This window comes from Dipodomys spectabilis, unplaced genomic scaffold (genome assembly GCF_019054845.1).
Source record: "Dipodomys spectabilis isolate Male_0828 unplaced genomic scaffold, ASM1905484v1 ptg000125l, whole genome shotgun sequence".
Classification (NCBI taxonomy): Eukaryota; Metazoa; Chordata; class Mammalia; order Rodentia; family Heteromyidae; genus Dipodomys; species Dipodomys spectabilis.
In genome coordinates, this window is record NW_024870802.1 from 15,467,112 (window position 1) to 15,486,815 (window position 19,704).

Sequence of the window (19,704 nt, forward strand, 5' to 3'; positions counted from 1 at the left end):
GGGCAGTGTGGGAAGAAGAGGGAGATGGGTGGGAGGTTACCTCCTAAACACACACACACACACACACACACACACACACATACACAAACACCTACCTCTCTAGGGATCCTAAGTAGATCATACGCCAGGATAGGGTAGGGCCAGATTCCTTGTCAGCAGAAGAGTCAGCTCCTGGTTGTATGGGGCCTTCCTCACTGACTCCTTCCACTGCTGGCTTAGTAAAAAGAAGACACTTGGGCTGGGTGCTAGTGGCTCACGCCTGTAATCCTAGCTACTCAGGAGGCTGAGATCTGAGGATCGTGGTTCAAAGCCAGCCCGGGCAGGAAAGTCTGTGAGACTCTTATTTCCAGTAAACCACTAGAAAACCGGAAGTGGCGCTGTGGCTCGAGTGGTAGAGCACTCGCCTTGAGCTGAAGAGTGCAGGGACAGCACCCAAGCCCAGAGTTCAAGCCCCACGACTGGGGGGGGGGAGGGGGAGAAGAAAACATCTGAGACTGAGGGTCCCTCCGTTGGAGGGTCTGGCCCAAACCCTGATGGTTAGGCTGGCAAATGAGACTTCTACAAGAGGCTAGGCAGGCCATGAGAAGTGGAGTTGATGGGCTGATGAGGTTGTGATACAGCTCAGCTTCTGTGCCTGGTGATCTGTCTTAGTTACCTGTTAGTAATCTTTTGACAGTTTCTGACAGTTTTCAAGGTAAATTGGAAATCTACATCTGTGTGTGAAATTCCTAATTTTTTACATATTGTCAAAGGAATTTTATTTTTTTGTGCTGGTACTAGGGTATAAATTCAGGGCCTGGGCACTGTCCCTTAAGCTTTTTTGGTTAAGGCTTGGCACTCTACCTCTTGAGTCACAGCTCTCTTCTGCCCTCTTGATTGATTTTTTTTTTTTTTTTTTGGTCAGTCGTGGGGCTTGAACTCTGGGCCTGGGCACTGTCCCTCAGCTCTTCAGCTCAAGGCGAGCGCTCTACCACTTGAGCTACAGCGCCACTTCCGGTTTTCTGGTGGTTTATTGGAGATAGGAGTCTCACGGTCTCTTCTGCCCGGGCTGGCTTTGAACTGCGATCCTCAGATCTCAGCCTCCTGAGTAGCTAGGATTACAGGCGTGAGCCACCAGCACCTGGCTGAAAGGAAAAAAATTTAAAGCCATAGGCTTTAGGAGGATAGGACACCTCATTGGGTCAGCTAAGCTGTTGTTGTAGGTTTCCACTATGGGGTGTTACCTGGACCTAGAATCTCCAATCTCCTTTTGGAGATTGGCCTGCTCTGGAATCTCTGCTTGTCAGATGGACCTGCAGTGAGGGCAAATAGAGAAAAATAACTTTTTTCTTGATTGATTTAGCTCTAGTCCCCACACCAGCATTAAAATAAGCAAATAAACCTACATTTTATGATATTTTTGTTCTTTGTGGTGTTGGGGATCAAACTCAAACCCAGCTTATGCTAGGTAGGCACTCTACTGCTCAGCCACACCCCAGCCGGAAAGTATGTCCTACTGGGTAACTTCGAATCATCCCTTTGCTCTAGTGCCTCCAGTCCCTGTGCGACCTGCGCCTCTCCCCTCACTTCCCCCACACAGCAGCCCTGGACCAGGCAGTGGGGGCTGCAGTGACCAGCATGGGACCTGAGGTGGTGTTACAGGCTGTGCCTTTGGAGATTGATGGCTCTGAGTAAGTGTAACCTAGATTGTGGGAGCCCCAGGAGAGTCAGATGGCTTGTTCTCCCTGGAGAATAGTCCACTGAATTCTCTGTTAAGGGCCTTCGACTTGTCACCTTTTCTTCATTTCTGCTCCCAGAGAGACTCTGGATTTCCCCCGGAGCTGGCTGCTGCCTGTCATCCGGGACCATGTACGGGAAACACGGCTTGCTTTCTTCACCACCTACTTCTTGCCGCTGGCTAACACCCTGAAGAGTAAAGGTACAAAGCCCTTACCTGGTATAGCCGAGGCCCTCTGCTATCTGGAGCCTCAGCTGAAATGATCAGCTGGTGGCTGAGTCCAGCTGACCACCATACCAGCACATTTGACAGAATGTGTGCCAGGCAAATGGTCAGTGAGTCCTTGAGTGCCCTCCTCTAGGAACCTCTGTTTCCTGGGTCTTGTTTTTTCCCTTTGGATCACGGGAACCGGTGTCCCTTCTTTCTGGTGGAAACTGTTGAGATAGAACTTGGGCCTGGGTACTGTCACTGAGCTTTTTTGCCCAAGGCTAGTGTTCTATCACTTGAGCCACAGATCTACTTCTGGATTTTTGGTTGTTACTTGGAGATAAGTCTCACAGACTTTCCTGCCCAGTCTGGCTTTAAATCATGCTTCTCAGATCTTGGCTTCCTGGAGTAGCTAGGGTGTTACAGGCATGAGCCATTGCCATCCAACTTGGTTGGAGATAGATTTACAAAAATTTTTTTTAGGCCAGACATTGGTGGATCACATCTATATCCTAACTACTTAGGAGGCTGAGATCTGAGGATTGCAGTTTGAAGCCAGCCCAGGCAGGAAAGCCTGTGAGACTCATCTCTAATTAATGACAGATAAAGCTGAAGTGGCATTGTAGCTCAAGTGGTAGAGTACTAGCCTTGAGCAAAAAGGAGCTCAGGGACATTACCCAGGCCCAGAGTAGCCCCACAAAGGGCCAAATTGTTTTTTTCTCTTAGGTTTGTTTACAATTGCAGCTGGCCCTCTGTATCCTTGGTTTTTACATCTGCAGCTTAAACTACAGAACTAGAGTTATACCATATTAGGTATTACAAGTATTCTAGAGAGGTTTTAAGTATATGGGAGGATATGTATAGGTTACACAGAAATAGCACATCATTCTGTATAAGAAACTTCAAGCTGGGAGCCGGTGGCTCACGCCTGTAATCCTAGCTACTCAGGAGGCTGAGATCTGAGGATCGCGGTTCAAAGCCAGCCAACCCGGGCAGGAAGGTCCGTGAGACTCTTATCTGCAGTAAAAAACTAGAAGACCGGAAATGGCACTGTGGCTCAAGCAGGAGAGCATTTGCCTTGAGCTGAAGAGCTCAGGGACAGCACCCAAGCCCAGAGTTCAAGCTTTACGACCATCCAAAAAAAAAACAAAACAAAAAACTTCAACATTTCTTGCTCTTGGTTTCTATGGGGTTCCTAAAACCAGACCCTCAAAGATACTGAAAGATGGTAGTGTGTGTGTGTGTGTGTGTGTGTGTGTGTGTGTGTGTGTGTGTGTGTGTGTGTGTACGTTTATGTGCTGTGGAGATAAGAGTGTTATGGAGCCGGGTATCAGTGGTCACACCTGTAATCCTAGCTACTCAGGAGGCTGGCAAGAAAGTTTGTGAGACTCCTATCTCCAATAAACCACTCAGAAAATCGGAAGTGGCATTGTGGCTCTAGTAGAGCACTAGCATTTAGCTGAAGAGCTCAGGGACAGCATCCAGGCCCAGAGTTCAAGCTCCATGACCAACAACAACAAAAAAAGTATTAGGGACTTCTCTTGCCTAGGCTAGCTTTGAATGGAGACTCTCAGACTTCAGCTTCCTGAGTAGCTAGGGATACAGGCCACCAGCACCTGATGAGATTACATACTTTCTTTCTTTTTCTTTTTTCTTTTTGTCCGTCTTAGGACTTGAATTCTGGGCCTGGGTGCTGTCCCTCAGCTCTTCAGTTCAAGGCTAGCACTCTACCACTTGAGCCACAGCGTGTACTTCCAGCTTTTTCTGTTTATGTGGTACTGAGGAATCGAACCCAGGGCCTCATGCATACTAGGCAAGCACTCTACTGAGCCACCTTCCCAGCCTCAAGATTACATGCTTTCTAGTGGTATTCTATTTAGGCACCTGTCTTGAAGAAGTTGTTTAGTATAAACATGTGTACATGGAAGCAAAGTTGTTCCTAGCATTTTGGATTCCAATAGCAAGGAATCTGACACAATCTACACATCCTCTGCAGAGTTCCATTTAAATTAGGTCTAGCAGAACTAGAGGGATATGCTATGTGTATAAAGAAATGGGAATATGAATGAATGGATAAATGGAACAAGTGATTCAGTTATAGTACATTCCTGGTTATATATATATATATTTTTTTTAATTTTTATTTTTTGGTCGGTTATGGGGCTTGAACTCTGGGCTTGGGCACTGTCCCTGTACTCTTCAGCTCAAGGCGAGCACTCTACAGCTTAAGCCACAGTGCCACTTCTGGTTTTCTAGTGGTTTTATTGGAGTTTTATTGGAGTCTCACGGACTTAACTGCCCGGGCTGGCTTTGAACCGTGATCCTCAGATCTCAGCCTCCTGAGTAGCTAGGATTACAGGCGTGACCCACTGGCGCCCGGCTTCTGGCTATATTTTATTTTATTTATTTTTTATTTTTTTATTTTTTTGGGTCCGGTCGTGGGGCCTGAACTCTGGGCCTGGGCACTGTCCCTCAGCTCTTCAGCTCAAGGCTAGCGCTCTACCACTAGAGCCACAGCGCCACTTCCGGCTTTTTTCTTTTTGCTTATGTGGTGCTGAGGAATCGAACCCAGGGCCTCGAGCATGCAAGGCAAGTGCTCTACCACTGAGCCACCTTCCCAGCCCCTGGCTATATTTTAAAATGTATTCATGTTCCTTTTTTGGGGGGGGGTCTGGTCGTGGGCCTGAATTCTGAGACTGGGTGCTGCCCCTCAGCTCTTCAGCTCAAGGCTAGCGCTCTACCACATGAGCCACAGCTCTACTTCTGGCTTTTTTTTTGCTTATGGATGCTGAGGAATTGAACCCAGGGCCTCAAGCATGCAAAGCAAGCGCTTTACCACTGAGCCACCTTCCCAGCCCCTGTATTCATGTTCTTAAAGAAGAGTAAGAAAGTCTTGAGAGACAGGTTATCCTGGAGAGGCATCTTCTTTCCATTTTGCATGTTTTTAGTGCTTAAAAGTAAGTGCTATGATTTAATTTATGGGAGATGTCACCCATATTCCCTTCCTTATTGTTGGACTTTTGGTTTTGATATAATGAGGTCTAATGGTCAGGAGGTTCCCAGCATCATACCATGTATTTGTCGCACACTTCAGCAATGGACCTTGCCCAGGCAGGCAGCACAGTGGAGTCCAAGATCTATGACACATTACAGTGGCAGGTAAGAGTCAGCTGAAGAGGAGGACATGGAGAGGAGAGGCATGTAAGAGCATGAGTAACTAGTGTCATTCTTCTTACTCCTTCCCCAGATCTGGACCCTTCTGCCTGGGTTCTGCACAAGGCCTACTGATGTGGCTGCCTCCTTCAAAGGTCTGGCACGGACATTGGGCACAGCTATCAGCGAGCGCCCAGACCTGAGAGTCACTGTGTGCCAAGCCCTGCGCACCCTCATCACCAAGGGCTGTGAGAGAGGTATGTCTGAGCACCTTGGTAGGAGCTGATAAAAGAATAATACAGATCCCTGTCCTTATCCGCTGGCTTGCTGTAGCTCATTGTCACTCCAGCCTGCAGAAGTCACCTTCTGTAGCTCTTTGCTCACTGTGGCTGTGCTACAGGTGGGTCTCAAAAGACAGCTGGCAATGGTCTTCCCTGTCACTCTTTTTCCTAATGCGTTGACAGTCACTGGGGATCTGTGTAGTCAATATGAGGGCTGGTATAGGAGCCCAGACTCACCCTGACCACTGTAGCTGATCACCTTATTCTGTGTGCCATGGCCTCAACTTCTAGAACATAAGAGCTCCAAATGTGTGGGTTCCCAATATTGCCACAGGATCCCCTAAAGGGAACCCCAGTGACCACTAAGACAGGGTCAGCTCCGTCCCTTTGATGCAGACTTCCATCCTCCTGCCAGATGCTGACCGTGCTGAAGTGAGCCGCTTTGCCAAGAACTTTCTGCCAATCCTCTTCAACTTATATGGGCAGCCTGTTGCAGAGGAGGACACTCCAGCCCCTCGTCGGGCTGTACTGGAAACCATCAAAACTTACCTTACCATCACAGAGTCTCAGGTGAGCTGCTGTGAGAGGGATTTATTCTTAGGTGGGCTCTGATAGGTTGGGCACGTTGGAAAGGCTGAGAACCCATCTGCCATACTATAAGATCTCTGACATTTGGAGAACAGAGGGCCACACACAGCATTTGTGGCTCAGGCTGGACTGGAGGCTCCTAAGCTGTTTAAGCAGCTCTGGCAACTGTTACTCTGGTTACTCTTTTTTTCTCTTCTGGGGACTGCCAGTTGGTGAATGGTTTCCTGGAAAAAGCCAGTGAGAAGGTGCTTGACCCTGCCAGCTCTGATTTTACCAGGTAATGTTCTTAGGGCTTCCCTGTTTGAACTGGGTACTTGGAGCTGGGGAGGCATCCAGCAGACCCTCTGTAATTCTTTGAGATTGAGAATGTCCCAGCTCTACCAAGAGGCCAGTAGCTCCTTTTTTAATTTTTTTTTTTTTTTGATCCGGTCGTGGGGCCTGAACTCTGGGCCTGGACGCTGCCCCTCAGCTCTTCAGCTCAAGGCTAGCACTCTACCACTTGAGCCACAGCGCCACTTCCAGCTTTTTTCTTTTTGCTTATGTGGTGCTGAGGAATTGAACCCAGGGCCTCATTCATGCGAGCACTCTACCATTGAGCTACCTTCCTAGCCCCCAGTAGCTCCTTCTTATAAGTGTTTTAGCCTGATAGGTCTGAGCAAGGACAGAGGACATGCTGCCTGATTCAAATCCCAGCTCCACAAGTTACTACCCAATCTATGCCCTGAGTCTTCATCTGTAAGATGGTATAATAGAGCCTACAACAAGCTTATGTGAGGATTGAAGGGGATATATTTGGAATTCACCAGGAGGAGTGCCCTGTATATTACAAGTCTTGATTAGGTGCTAGCTATGGTTGTTCACAAACTCCTTCCACGCCCCTACCCTCATCCTGACTTTCTCCCATGTTCCTGTAGCTGGTAAACATAAGAACATGATAGCCTTGCCCTTCTCCAGCTTCCCTCAGCCCCTCCCTGTTCTCCTGTTCTGAGCAGATTGTCTGTCCTGGACCTGGTTGTAGCCTTGGCTCCTCATGCTGATGAAGCTGCCATCAGCCAGCTATACTCCACCATCCGGCCCTATTTAGAGGTGAGTTCCACACAACTTCACTTGAGGGAAGATGGGGCCCCAAGAGAATTTAGAGGCCTGTCTCATCTTTATCATTTCCTCTTCACCCAGATTAAGCCCCATCTGCTTTGTCCTGTAGTGGCTTCCCCTTGTACCCATCTTCCCTGCCCTGTCATAAACTGCACAACTGTGCTCTGACTTCACTTGCTGAAGTGTCTTGTAGAACAGAAGCCTTGCTTCTTTGCCTGCTCCTACTCTGGGCCTGTCTCAGTCTCTCTGACCTTATCCTCCCAGTCTGCTCTCTCTGTCCTCACCTTCACTACAGCCTCCTTAGGCTGCTATAAGGGTCTAGGATAGATTCCTCCCCTCCAACCTTGCCCTCCATCTAGTGATAGGAATGAAACCCAGGGTCTGGTGCAAAGTAGGTCTGTACTCTGCTGCTGAGCTAAACTCAGCCCCACGTTTCCAGATAAAACAAATGCTGTATTTGCCTCTGCTCATGTTGAGTCTTTCGACTGAAGTGCTGTCATGTGGCTCACAGGCATACAGAATTCAGTTTAGCCTGCTTTCCTGAAAGCTGTCCCCATTGCCACAGTTTAATAGCACTCTTTGCTGGGTGTCAGTGGCTCACACCTTTAATCCTAGCTACTCAGAAGGCTGAGATCTGAGGATCACAGTTTGAGGCAAACGCAGGCAGGAAAATTAGCACCAAAAACAAAACAAAACAAACTCTTCTTACCAGATTGCCAAAGTCCGGCATCCCAGGGGGCTCCTTCAAAATTGAATGGAATGTTCAAGCAGAGAGGAATGTTTCAATCAGGAAGCAGCAGGCACACATTCCTTGGCGTTCTCAGGTGCCACCAGCTTATGCTGGAGTGCACATTATTTAGAGGTAGCCATCACAGACTCATGAATACCATACCAGAGGGTCAGGGCCAACTTCTTCTGAATGCTTTTAGAATGCTTATAGAATGTCAGTGTAAGGGGCTACAGTCCAATCCCCTTATTAGTTCTTAGCTGCCATGTGCCTTTTGTAGAGCAAGGCCCATGGGGTACAGAAGAAGGCTTACCGAGTGCTGGAGGAGGTGTGTGCCAGCCCTCAGGGCCCTGGGGCTCAGTTTGTGCAGAACCACCTAGATGACCTGAAGAAGACCCTTCTGGACTCTTTGCGGAGCACGTCCTCACCTGCTAAAAGGGTAAGGATGCTAGGGCACAGCTCTGCTAACTGAGAATGGCTGACCCCAGGAAAGGAGTCCTTGGGGAGCTTGAGGAGGGTGATGGTGGCACTGAGGGGCCCTGGATATTTTCTCCTTGCCTGCAGCCCCGTTTGAAGTGCCTCATACATATTGTGAAGAAGCTGTCAGCTGAGCACGAGGAGTTCATTGCTGCCCTCGTCCCAGAGGTGAGGGGAGGGTAGGAGGGTGTTTTGGGCATTCCTGGAGTATGGTTTCCAAGGACCTATCATGATTTGGGGGGGGCAGTGGGGAAAGGTAAGGGTGGGCTTGATTTGCTGCTGGGCATATGGGTGCTTCATGCTTTGGGCAGTCCAGCCCAGGGCAATGGGAGGTAGGTGTATACTAATAATGCTGTCTGGCCAGGTGATTCTGTGCACCAAGGAGGTGTCGGTGGGTGCTCGAAAGAATGCTTTTGCCCTGCTGGTGGAGATGGGCCATGCTTTCCTGAGGTTTGGCCCCAACCAAGAAGGTGAGGTTGTGGGCTGCACACTATATACAGCCTGTGAGGAAACACCCCTCCGAGCTTCTGGGCAAAGGGCAAGTTGGAGAAATCTGGTTTGCTCTGAACTGGCCCTGACCAAGGTTTTCTTCTCTGGCCTGCGTGTCTGTTCATTTCCACCCCCCTCCCCGCCATCACCCCACTCCCTGAGAGCCTTATGTGACTTGTCCTTGTCTCTTCCCCTAGAGGCTCTGCAGCGCTACCTCATCCTTATCTATCCTGGCCTTGTGGGTGCAGTGACCATGGTGAGCTGTAGCATCTTGGCCTTGACCCACCTCCTTTTTGAGTTTAAAGGTGAGTATATGCCTGTCTGGGAAGTTCTTAAGGAACCAGAATGAGGATAAGGTACTGGGAGTTAGGAAGTAGAGCCAGAACCTATCTTTCCTGCCCCCAGCCTGCAGCCCTGCAGCCCTACCATCCTATCAGAGCAGGCAGAAAAAGGTAGAAAAATGTCTGGATTGTAGTCCTAGTCTTGCCTTTCACCAACCACACAAAACCTTGAACCTCTTAAGCTGGGCGCTGATGGCTTATGCCTGTAATCCTAGCTACTCAGGAGCCTGAGATCTGTGGATCGCTGTTCGAAGCCAGCCCTGGGTAGAACAGTCCCTGTGAGACTCTTATCTCCAATTAACAACTCAAAACCCAGAAGTGGCACTGTGGCTCAAGTGGTAGAGCGCTAGACTGGAGCACAGAGACTCAGGGGCAGCACCCAGGCCCTGAGTTCAAGCCCCACAACCACCACCACCAACAACAAACCCTTGAGCCTTATTAGTAACTTCCTAGAACCTCTGTTTCCTATCTCTGAAGTTGAGAGACTTGGAGTGGTTAAATGAACATAAGGTCGCTCCATGAGTGGCACTCCTTGGATGGCAATTAGAATTGTGTCAGGCACATGGGAAAGCTCCAAATGTTTGCTTCTATCTATAACATTTGTTCTGGCAGGGGCAGGTGGCAGTTGCTGCTTTTTGTGTGGTGATCTTGGTTCTGGATGGGTTCTGGTATCTCACAGTGGCCTGTATGTTGCAGGACTAATGGGGTCTAGCACAGTGGAGCAGCTACTAGAAAACGTGTGCCTGCTGCTGGCCTCCCGCACCCGAGACGTGGTCAAATCTGCACTGGGCTTCATCAAGGTGGCTGTGGTGGTCATGGACGTGGTGCACCTGGCCAAGCATGTGCAGCTGGTGGTAAGGGTCCCATTCCCTTCAATGATGACATTGGTCTTTGAGGTGTCAGCAACTTTTTTTTTTTTTTTTGTCGGTCATGGGGCTTGAACTCTGGGCTTGGGTGCTGTCCCTGTGCTCTTCAGCTCAAGGCGAGCACTCTACCGCTGGAGCCACAGCCTCACTTCCGGTTTTCTTTCTTTTTTTTTTTTTTTTTTTTGGTCGGCCGTGGGGCTTGAACTCTGGGCCTGGGCGCTGTCCCTCAGCTCTTCAGCTCAAGGCGAGCGCTCTAACACTTGAGCTACAGCGCCACTTCCGGTTTTCTGGTGGTTTATTGGAGATAGGAGTCTCACGGTCTCTCTTGCCCGGGCTGGCTTTGAACCAGGATCCTCAGATCTCAGCCTCCTGAGTAGCAAGGATTACAGGCGTGAGCCACCAGCGCCCGGCTTGGTGTCAGCAACTTTTGAATTTTTCTTTAGTAACTCTTTGTGAGCAGCAGGACATTAAAGAGCCCTGGAAGGGAGTATGCTAACCTAGCAGACAAGGAAGGGATGGTTCCCAGGCTGCCTTATACCACCCTTTTTCTCCATGGAAGCTGGAAATCTACAGAGCAAAAGGACCAGTACATAGACTCACTCATTATTTAGATAAATAAGAGGCTAGAAATTTTGAGATTTCCAAAGTCATAATGAGTCTCAGGACAACTCGGCTCTCCCTCTAGGCCCCTCTTCTACTATTTTTTTATTTCCTCACCTTGGATTTTCCACTTGCTTGTTTTGGAAAGACTCCCCTGCATACTCTTAGTATGGATGCAGAGGGTCTGAAGAACCCTTCAGGATTAGATCACTGGCCCCTTCTATCCCAGGATCCTAACCCAGACTTGCAGCAAGCTGGACTGTATGCTTACCCTCTGTGCAGTGTCTCAGTTGTCTCAGTTTCCAGGTAGGTTGAGTCATGAGGCCTCCAGATTTCTCTTTTATGTCCTCTTTGGGTCTGGCCTTGGCTTTAAGGCAGGAAGGGTCAGGTAGGAATCAACTTGTCTTGCCTCTGCCCTCCAAAACCTGTAGCTTAACTGGGAACATTGAATAGAAAGAGTGGCTAGGGCAGGGATCTGCCATGATATTATTAGACATTATCAAAGCCCTTTAACTATTTTTTTTTTTTTGTCCTTTCTTTTTTGGTACTGGGGATCGAACCCAGGACGTTGCACTTGCTAGGCAAGCGCCTTGCCACTGAGCTACATCCCAGCCCTATCAAAGCCCTTTAAAAGATGGGTGGGGACCCTATTTCCCCAGCCTTATTGAAGTTTGTGTAGATAATATCTGCTGCCCACATATGTCACCCAAACCAGGCTGGATGAACATATAGCAGGACAGAAGGACGTGTGGGATCAGGAGAAGGGTAGTGTTCTATAGGATTCAAAAGACCTATGGAATCTTCAGCTCCTGTGGCCCATTCAGCAACCATGTTACTATCCTCTGCTTCAGTTTCTTATAAAGTGGGTTGACAGCATCTGTCAAGGATCCAGTGAGAGGACATAGGTAGAATGCCAAGCAAGCACTATTCAAGACTAAAGCTGTTATCTTGGAACTGCAGGGAGGATTGTGTCACGAAGAAGGGTATAGGTTCTGCAAGTATGATTGGACCAAGGAGTAGGGCAGGAGCAAGGCTGCGTGAATTCCCTGCCTCCTAACACTCTCGTGCTCTGCCTGCTAGATGGAAGCCATTGGGAAACTGTCAGATGATATGCGTCGGCACTTCCGTATGAAACTTCGGAACCTGTTCACCAAATTCATCCGCAAGTTTGGGTCTGTATGCTTAAATAGGGGGTCGGGTGGAACAGGTGCAGAACTGATGATTTTTGGTTCCTCCAGGGATTTCAGGAAAGGGTCCCTACCTGCCTGTGATGGGTGTTCTCTGGCCAGGACCTCTTGTCAGCCCATTCTTTCTTTACCCTCTCAGATTTGAGCTGGTGAAGGGGCTGCTACCTGAGGAGTATCACAAGGTCTTGGTCAACATCCGGAAAGCTGAGACCCGGGCCAAGAAGCACCGAGCTTTGAACCAGGCTGCCATGGAGGAGGAAGAAGAAGAGGAAGAGGAGGAACAGCTTGCCCAGGGCAAAGGCGACAGGTGATTCCTGAGGGCTTAGTGTCTCCCAGCCTGGAGTTCACACAGGCATTGCTTGTTGACTGGTATCTCTCCCGAGTGCTCTGACTCAAGGCTTTTCTGTACTTAGCATTGAGGAGATTTTGGCTGACTCTGAGGATGAGGAGGACAATGAGAAAGAGGAAAGAAGCTGGGACAAGGAGCAACGGAAGCTGGCACGACAGAGGAGCCGGGCCTGGTTGAAGGAGGGGGGTGGGGACGAGCCTCTCAACTTTCTGGATCCCAAGGTGGCCCAGCGCGTCCTCGGTGAGCAAGAAGTGGCTGGGGCATGAGCTCAGAACACAGATTTGTCTTGGTGTTAGGCACATGCTAGGCAGGGGTAGCTTCTGTGGGAGGCCAGTAGCAGTAGCTGAGAGGTTGGTCCCCAGTTAAGAGCAGAGATGGGTCTCTCACACACACCTTATGCCAAACTGCCTCACCAGCCACACAGCCTGGGCCAGACCAGGGCAAGAAGAAGGATCATGGCTTCAAGGTGAGCGCTGATGGCCGGCTGATCATACGAGAGGAAGAAGAAGAAGGTGACAAGGTGGAGGAAGAGGAAGGCACTAAAGGTAGGGCTATGCCCATTTTGGAAGGCAGCTGATTAATCACTTATGAGTTCATTTACAGTGGCCATTGTAAATGGCAAATTGAGACTGAAAAGCTTAACTCTAAGGTTACTTTCTAAGAAACTTTCTAAGTTTCTCCAACTTTATAAACTACATTTTAAAAATATTTTTATTTTACACACTATCCATGTCTACTACTTTGTCTTAATTTAGAGTACACTTATAATTCAAACAAAATCCTTTAGTGTCTCATCTCTTGTGTTTTCTCCTTTTTCTATCCTTTTCATTTTTTTCGCCAAACCAACTGAGCCCCAGAAGCTTACATATAGGTAGGGAGAGCCAGACTTGAGGCTCTTCCAGCTTGCCAGTGTCCTTATCATCTGAGTCTCTCAGGCAGGGCATCTGGAAGTACTGAGGCTTGAACTCAGGACCCTGTGCTTACGTTTAGCTTTTTAACTCAAGACTGGTTCTCTACCATTTGAGCCACAGCTTCACTTTTGGCTTTTTGTTGATTAATTGGAGGTAAGAGTCTCTTGGATTTGTCTGCTCAGGTGGGTTTTGAACCACAATCCTCAAATTTCAGCTCCTGAGTAGCTATGATTGTAGCTATGAGACATTAACACTTGGCTCAAACTTGTCTGTTTTTTAGGATCCAGCTGAAGTCCGTTGTGTGTGGCCTTTTCAGGGTTCTTAGCCACTGGCCTCATTCCTATTGAGTCCATTCTAGTACTGCCCATATTCAGCCCTAATTCACATTCTCTTTATTGATTGCGTGTGCGCGTGCGCGCGCGCGCGCGTGTGTGTGCGTGTGTTTTGTAGTGCTAGGGATGGAACCCAGATCTCATACCTGCTAGAAAAGCTCTCTATTACTGAGCTCCATCCCACCCCTCATATGCTGTCTTTAGTGAGATTTTGTTAGTTTTGGTCACTGGTGGGGCTTGAACTCTTGGCCTGGGTGCTGTCTCTCAGCTCTTAGCTCAGGCTAGTGCTTTACCACTTGAGCAACAGTTCCACTTCTGGTTTTCTGGTGGTTAATTGGAAATAAGAGTCTCATGGACTTTCCTGCCTGAGCTGGCTTTGAACCATGATCCTCAGATCTCAGCCTCCTGAGTAGCTAGGATTACAGGTTTGAGCCACCAGTGCCTTTAGTGTGTTTTATTGTTGCTTTGATTTTGCCTGAATCTCTCCCTCCATCTGGTCTTCCCCCACCTCACACTCCAACTGTACTGAAGTTTGAACTCTCAGGGTCTTGCACTTGGTCAGCAGTTATTCTACTGTTTCTGAGCCACATTTCCAAGCCAGTCTTTATGCTAGTTATCTTGCAAATTTAATCTTGTGGACTTTTCTGTCCTAGCTGGCTTTGAACTGAGATCCTTTTGGTCTTAGCCTTCTTGGATTATTGGCATGAGCCACCAGCACCTAGCTGGGTCTTATGTTTGTGCCCAAGGCCAGTCTCAGATTATAGTCCTCCTTCATGTGGCTTCCATCATGATGGGGATTACAGGAATGTATTACCATAACCCAACTTTCTGAGTGAGATAGGGTCTTGTAACTTTTTGTTCCAACTGGCCTTTTCAAAAGCCATATTTCAGGGTCTGGGAATATGGCTTAGTGGTAGAATGCTTGGCTAGCATGCCGAAAGCCCTAGGTTCAATTCCACAGTACCACAGAAAGAGCCAGAAGTGGCTCTGTGGCTCAAGTGGTAGAGTGCTAGCCTTGAGCAAAAAGAAGCTCAGGGACAGTACCCAGGCTCAGAGATCAAGCCCCAGGACTGGCAAAATATAAAAAATAAAAGGTCGTATTCAGGACTAATGATGTAGTTCAGTTGTAGAGTGCTTATGTGGCATGTGTGAGGCTTCTGGGTTTGATTCCCAGTATGGGGTGGAGTATACCCAGCACTTGGGAGGCTGAAGCTAGACGATTTTGAGGTTGAGGCAATCTGAGCTATATAGCAAGATCCTTTCTCAACCATACCACCCCCCTAGAAATGGCCACAGTCTCAGAAATAGTCCCACTTGTGAGGGGCCCATTGTTCCCATGGCTTGGGTTAAAAGGCAGTAGTTGTATTCTATGGTCTCATCTTCCATGAGGGATGACACAAATCTGAGGAAGGTAGTTTTCTGGCTTACAGTTTGTGCCCCTTCCTCCTGATTAAGCAGGAAGAGGCAGGAGGAAAGTGTGGGGTTGGGACTCCTCAAGTGCTCATAAGCCTACCTTCTTTCTGACTCAGGAGAGGAAGATGAGATGGCCAGTCTGATGGAAGAGGTGGTCATCAGAAAAGTGAGTAATTCTGACTTTCTCGGCCCCCACGCCGCCTCCCACATGATGTAGCACCTGTCCTGCTCTCTGAATGCCCAGTGGGTCCTCAAGGAAGTGGGTAGTGGATAGTTAGGGAGAGTGTGGGTGCATGCATAGAGCTTATAGCATAGCTGGAAACCTGGAGGCTTGGGTGCCTCTGAAGCACCTGTGTGTCCTTTAGTGTTTAGCAGGTTGTCCTCATGAACTGCCTCCAGGTAGGAAGGCTGGGACTAGTTTGATATCAGGATGCCGAGGTTACATTTGTAGCAAATTGGAACTCAGTGTGGGGAGTTGAACTCTGTGCTTAGGATGTGGGCTAGAACTACTTCACTGCCTAACTGTGATGTGGGATGGTTGTCCACCCCCTCTGGGTCTGCATTTCCTCCTTTGAAAGTGGGGGGATTAAGGGCTCGGCACAGGACCTTTCATAATTAATGCATATTAATGCTTGTCCAACATCATTAGTGAGCAATGGTCATCACCCCTTGCTTATGACTTCCCTGTTTATTACTGCTTTCTATAGAAGAAGCTTAAGTGGCAGAATGAAGCTGAGGACGAGGAGTTGGAAATGCCCCCCCAGTATCAAGGTGAGGCTTCTCTTGAGATATGAGATTTCCTGTCATCTGCAACAGTCCGTGGAGTTGCCAGGAGGGGCAGCATAGCTCTGAGCTTACATAACCTTGCTGCCCAGTTGACGTCAACACAGACTGAGTTGGGGATATGGGGCTGAGAGATTCTGAATATTAAGTCTAGGCATAGGATCTCCCTTCCCCCAGCCTTTAATGGTGTCCCTGAGCCTGGCTCCTCCCATCTACCCACTCTTTCATAAGGCAGTCTACCCCTTTTCCTGGGAGCTGTTCATTCCCTTGATCCTCAAGAGCAATAGCCTGGGACTAGGAGTCTTGTTTAGTGGTAGAGTGCTTGCCTAGCATGCTTGAAGCCCTTGGTTCAATTCCTCAGTACCACATACACAGAAAAGGCCAGAAGTGGCGCTGTGGCTCAAGTGGTAGAGTGCTAGCTTTGAGCAAAGCTCAGGGACAGTGCCAGGCCCTCAATTTAAGCCCCAGGACTGCAAGAAAAAAAAAAAGAACTATAGCCTAAGTCACGGTAGGTTTGGAGAGGCCATCTGGCCTGTGTACATGGTTAACAGGAGGATTAGTGTGGGACCTGGTCATAGGGTCCCTTCTAGTCCCTCTCTGGGCACTCAGGTTGTTGCCCTTTCTAAGAGTATCAGGGTGGGTTCTCTATTTTTAATTAATTTTTTATTTTTTTGTCAGTCATGGGGTCTGAACTCTGGGCCCGGGCGCTGTTCCTCAGCTCTTCAGCTCAAGTATAGTGCTCTACCACTTCAGCCATAGCTCCACTTACAGCTTTTTCTGCTTATGTGGTGCTGAGAAATTGAACCCAAGGCCTCATGAATGCGAGGCAAGCACTCTACCGCTGAGCCACCTTCCCAGCCCCCAGCAGCCTTTTGAGTAAAGATGCCCTTTGCCTTGCAGTGTGAGGCTGCCCTGGCTTTACCTGCCTCTCAATTTCTGTGTTCTCCCAACAGCTGGAGGCACTGGCATCCACCGCCCCATGGCCAAGACCACCACACCTGGGGCCGAATACAAGGCCAAGGTAAGAGCTGTGGGTATGGCACATTCTATGACTAATGTATGACTCCTGGGGAAGGCAGAGAGGTTCTGTGCCCATCACTGTGGAGAGCCATCTCTATGCATCCAAATAGGCCTAGGAAGAAAGCATACCCAGGTCTTGTTGGCATCTGAAGTTGAAGGCCTTGATGAATGGCCTTCCAAGGGTCACAGATGCTCTTTGGGACCATCTGAGGCAGAGAATGAAGGGGAGGGAGGACAATAGGGCCTGTCAAGTCAGGGGTGGAGAAACTTTCTGGTTGGGAACACCAACAAAGTCTTTTCTCTGGGTGAGCAGAAAGCAAAGGGTGATGTGAAGAAGAAGGGTCGGCTTGATCCCTATGCCTACATCCCACTCAACAGAACCAAGCTCAACCGCAGGTATGGTGGTATGTGGGGGCGGGTAGGGAGATCTGGGTTCCTCTTCTCAGACTTAGCTCTCAACTTGATTGCGCAGGCCTCTTTCAGTTGTTAACTTTCATTTTGTGTTTTATTATTTTATTAGTTTCTTTTTGAAACAGGGTCTTAAAATCTAGTCCAGGCTGGCCTTAAATTTGAAATTCTTCTGTCTCAGTCTCCAGGCCAGCTCTCCCCCCTCTCTCCCTCCCCTCCCCCACCCCTGGGGCTTGAACTCAGGGCATGGACACTGTCCCTGAGCTCTTTGGTTCAAAGCTAGCACTCTACCACTTTAAGCTACAGTACCACTTCCAGTTTGCTGGTAGGTTAAATGAAGATAAATGGACTTTCTTGTTTAGGCTGGTTTTGATCTGTGATCCTCAGATTTCATCCTCCTGAGTAGCTAGGATTATAGGCATGAGCCACCAGCACTTGGTGCTTTATTTTTTATTTTTTTTATTGTTATAAAGGTGATGTACAGAGGGGTTATAGTTACATAAGTCAAAAGTATTTTTCTTTTTGGAGTGTCATCCCCCAGTCATGCCAGCTTTTATTTATTAATTTTTTTTGGTCAGTGGGGCTTAAACTGTGGGCCTGGGAGCTGTCCCTCAGCTCTTCAGCTCAAGGGCAGTGCTCTACTACTTGAGCCATAGCACCACTTCTGGTTTTCTGGTGGTTTATTGGAGATAAGAGTCTCACAGTCTTTCCTGCCCAGGCTGGCTTTGAACCATGATCCTCAGGTCTTAGCTTCCTGAGTAGCTAGGATTACGGGCGTGAGCCACCAGCACCGGCTTATTTTGATTTTTCAACATGCCACCTACATGTGGTTGGTACCTACAAGTATTTTTTTTCAATCATGAGCTATGTCTGCAGAAGTTCATTGGTGTGTGTGTGCATAGTCTACACATTCCTCATGTTTTAATAGTTTGTGTAATTTGCTTTTCTGTTCCCCTCCCTTGAGTGGTCATTAAGTATGGTTCTTTGTAGAAGTAAGGGCTATATGAAATGCTGTGTGTGTAGGAATACTTTGAAAATGAATGTTCCTAGGGAAATGGGGTTCTAAGTGTCAACCAACTTTTCTTCTGCTGAAGAAAAGTTGCCGTTAAATGGAAAGGTAGTTGGACAGAGTGCAACTTTGACCTTCATATGTACATTAGAGGAAGAGCCAAAGGGAAAGCTGTTTCCAGAGGGGTTGTGCCCAAGTGGAATGGCCAGGGCGGGATACACACCATGTGGAGGCTGAGGCCACATGTGTTCTGCCCACAGTCATTCATGTTCCGCCCACACTAGTGGCCTTCTTCCTGTCCCTGCTGGTGGTGGCCATTGTTTGATTTTTTATTTTGCTTTTTTGAGATAGGGTGTTAACCATGTAGCCTAGACTGTTCTAGAACTGACTCTGCTGTCTTAGCCTCCTGGGTGCTGAGTTTATACATACATACTATATACTTAGCTTGTTTGACATTGTAAAGAGAGAAGGGCGCCTGATGTCAGTGAGATGTGACCCTTCTGTTGCTTGTCTTTACAGGAAGAAAGTGAAGCTGCAGGGACAGTTCAAAGGTCTAGTGAAAGCTGCCCAGAGAGGGTCCCAGGTGGGACACAAACTTCGCAAGAAGGACCGTCGGCACTGAAGCTCTAGATAGCTCTGTAGTCCAGGCCAAGGCCCACCCTTTTATAGCCCCTAAGCTGCTTGATAGCAGCTCCAGGTATACAAGACTGGCAGGATCTGGACTCTGAATGACTAGGGTGTGGCTTTCAGAGACACCTTGGAGTTTGGAAGGTCTAAAGGGAAACTACCCTTTAGAGACACCCTGGCACCTGGAGCTGGGACTGTACCTGCCTCTGATTTGGCCCTTAGATGTTTGTTTTCTGTTCAGAGTGGCCATGAGTGGGTGGGGGTGTGATGATCTGCTTTTCCTCCCAACTGCTCATAGTGCTGGGGCCTGAATGTGTGTCTGCTATGACCAGATGTAGAATAAACGTGCATCACCATGTATTTGCCTTGCAGACACATTTTGTACTCGTCCCTTCAGTCACCATAGCAAACTTGACCTCATCCTCTCCAACCCTCATTATTCAGTCCAGAATGTAGTGATGTCTTGTCCAGGGGTCACCTTGGGGTTGCCAGGAGGGCTGCTTCACTTTGCAGTTCCACTCAGAAAGTGACAGAAGGGGCTCAAGAAGGGCAGTGAATGTCCCATGACTACTTCTAGAGCTGTGTTTGGACACCAGACACCTGGCACATAAAGAAGAGGCAGTGATGGTTGTTAGAGCTATAGCATGGGCTCTCTCTGGGCCCAAGAGTTCCCTGTTGTCTTTGTCCATTGATTCATCAGTGTTTGTAGAGCTCCACCATGTGCCCAACACAGCGCAATTTGCCTTTCTCCCCCATTGCACATTCTTTCCCTGCAACCAGTTGTGCAGTGTGGTCCTCACAGGTCCAGCTTTGTTGGTTTGGTACAGATGTCCTATCTCCTGAGGTTACTTTTCCCATCAACCCAGAGCCCCTTCTTGGGTGTGATTTCCCAGCATCAAACCAGAAGCAAAGGACCCCGGGGTTATCCCTAAACCACATTATGAGGAATATGCTGCTTTGCCCTGGCTCTTGGTTGGTAAGTTTCTCTTGTGTATATTCACCCCTTGTGAGATGAGACTACCATGTTCTGTGGTAGTTTCCATTTTAGTTTAATGCCTTTGGCTCTAATAATGTTCCCTAGGCCCTGCCTATGCACCTCCTATCCCAGATCACTTTGATATTAT

General features: G+C 48.4%; 1 protein-coding gene across 2 annotated transcripts in view; it reads left to right on the plus strand.

The window, feature by feature from the left end:
* Nucleotides 1-18,940, plus strand: part of Rrp12 (ribosomal RNA processing 12 homolog) — a 37,718-nt gene extending 18,778 nt beyond the window's left edge. Inside the window, exons 14-34 of one of the 2 annotated variants that reach the window (XM_042689144.1) lie at nucleotides 1,528-1,670; nucleotides 1,797-1,918; nucleotides 5,019-5,083; nucleotides 5,172-5,334; nucleotides 5,774-5,928; nucleotides 6,156-6,223; nucleotides 6,939-7,032; nucleotides 8,049-8,207; nucleotides 8,333-8,413; nucleotides 8,610-8,715; nucleotides 8,932-9,039; nucleotides 9,772-9,929; nucleotides 11,622-11,713; nucleotides 11,868-12,035; nucleotides 12,142-12,317; nucleotides 12,494-12,622; nucleotides 14,850-14,899; nucleotides 15,441-15,504; nucleotides 16,470-16,537; nucleotides 16,850-16,932; nucleotides 18,473-18,940. In XM_042689144.1, coding sequence (XP_042545078.1) covers nucleotides 1,528-1,670; nucleotides 1,797-1,918; nucleotides 5,019-5,083; nucleotides 5,172-5,334; nucleotides 5,774-5,928; nucleotides 6,156-6,223; nucleotides 6,939-7,032; nucleotides 8,049-8,207; nucleotides 8,333-8,413; nucleotides 8,610-8,715; nucleotides 8,932-9,039; nucleotides 9,772-9,929; nucleotides 11,622-11,713; nucleotides 11,868-12,035; nucleotides 12,142-12,317; nucleotides 12,494-12,622; nucleotides 14,850-14,899; nucleotides 15,441-15,504; nucleotides 16,470-16,537; nucleotides 16,850-16,932; nucleotides 18,473-18,575 — 2,355 coding nt within the window. In that variant the 3' untranslated portion in view covers nucleotides 18,576-18,940. Of the gene's footprint in view, nucleotides 1-1,527; nucleotides 1,671-1,796; nucleotides 1,919-5,018; nucleotides 5,084-5,171; nucleotides 5,335-5,773; nucleotides 5,929-6,155; nucleotides 6,224-6,938; nucleotides 7,033-8,048; nucleotides 8,208-8,332; nucleotides 8,414-8,609; nucleotides 8,716-8,931; nucleotides 9,040-9,771; nucleotides 9,930-11,621; nucleotides 11,714-11,867; nucleotides 12,036-12,141; nucleotides 12,318-12,493; nucleotides 12,623-14,849; nucleotides 14,904-15,440; nucleotides 15,505-16,469; nucleotides 16,538-16,849; nucleotides 16,933-18,472 lie in introns of those variants that run through there. The other variant, XM_042689145.1, reaches the window with a different exon arrangement.
* Nucleotides 18,941-19,704: the final 764 nt, after the last annotated feature.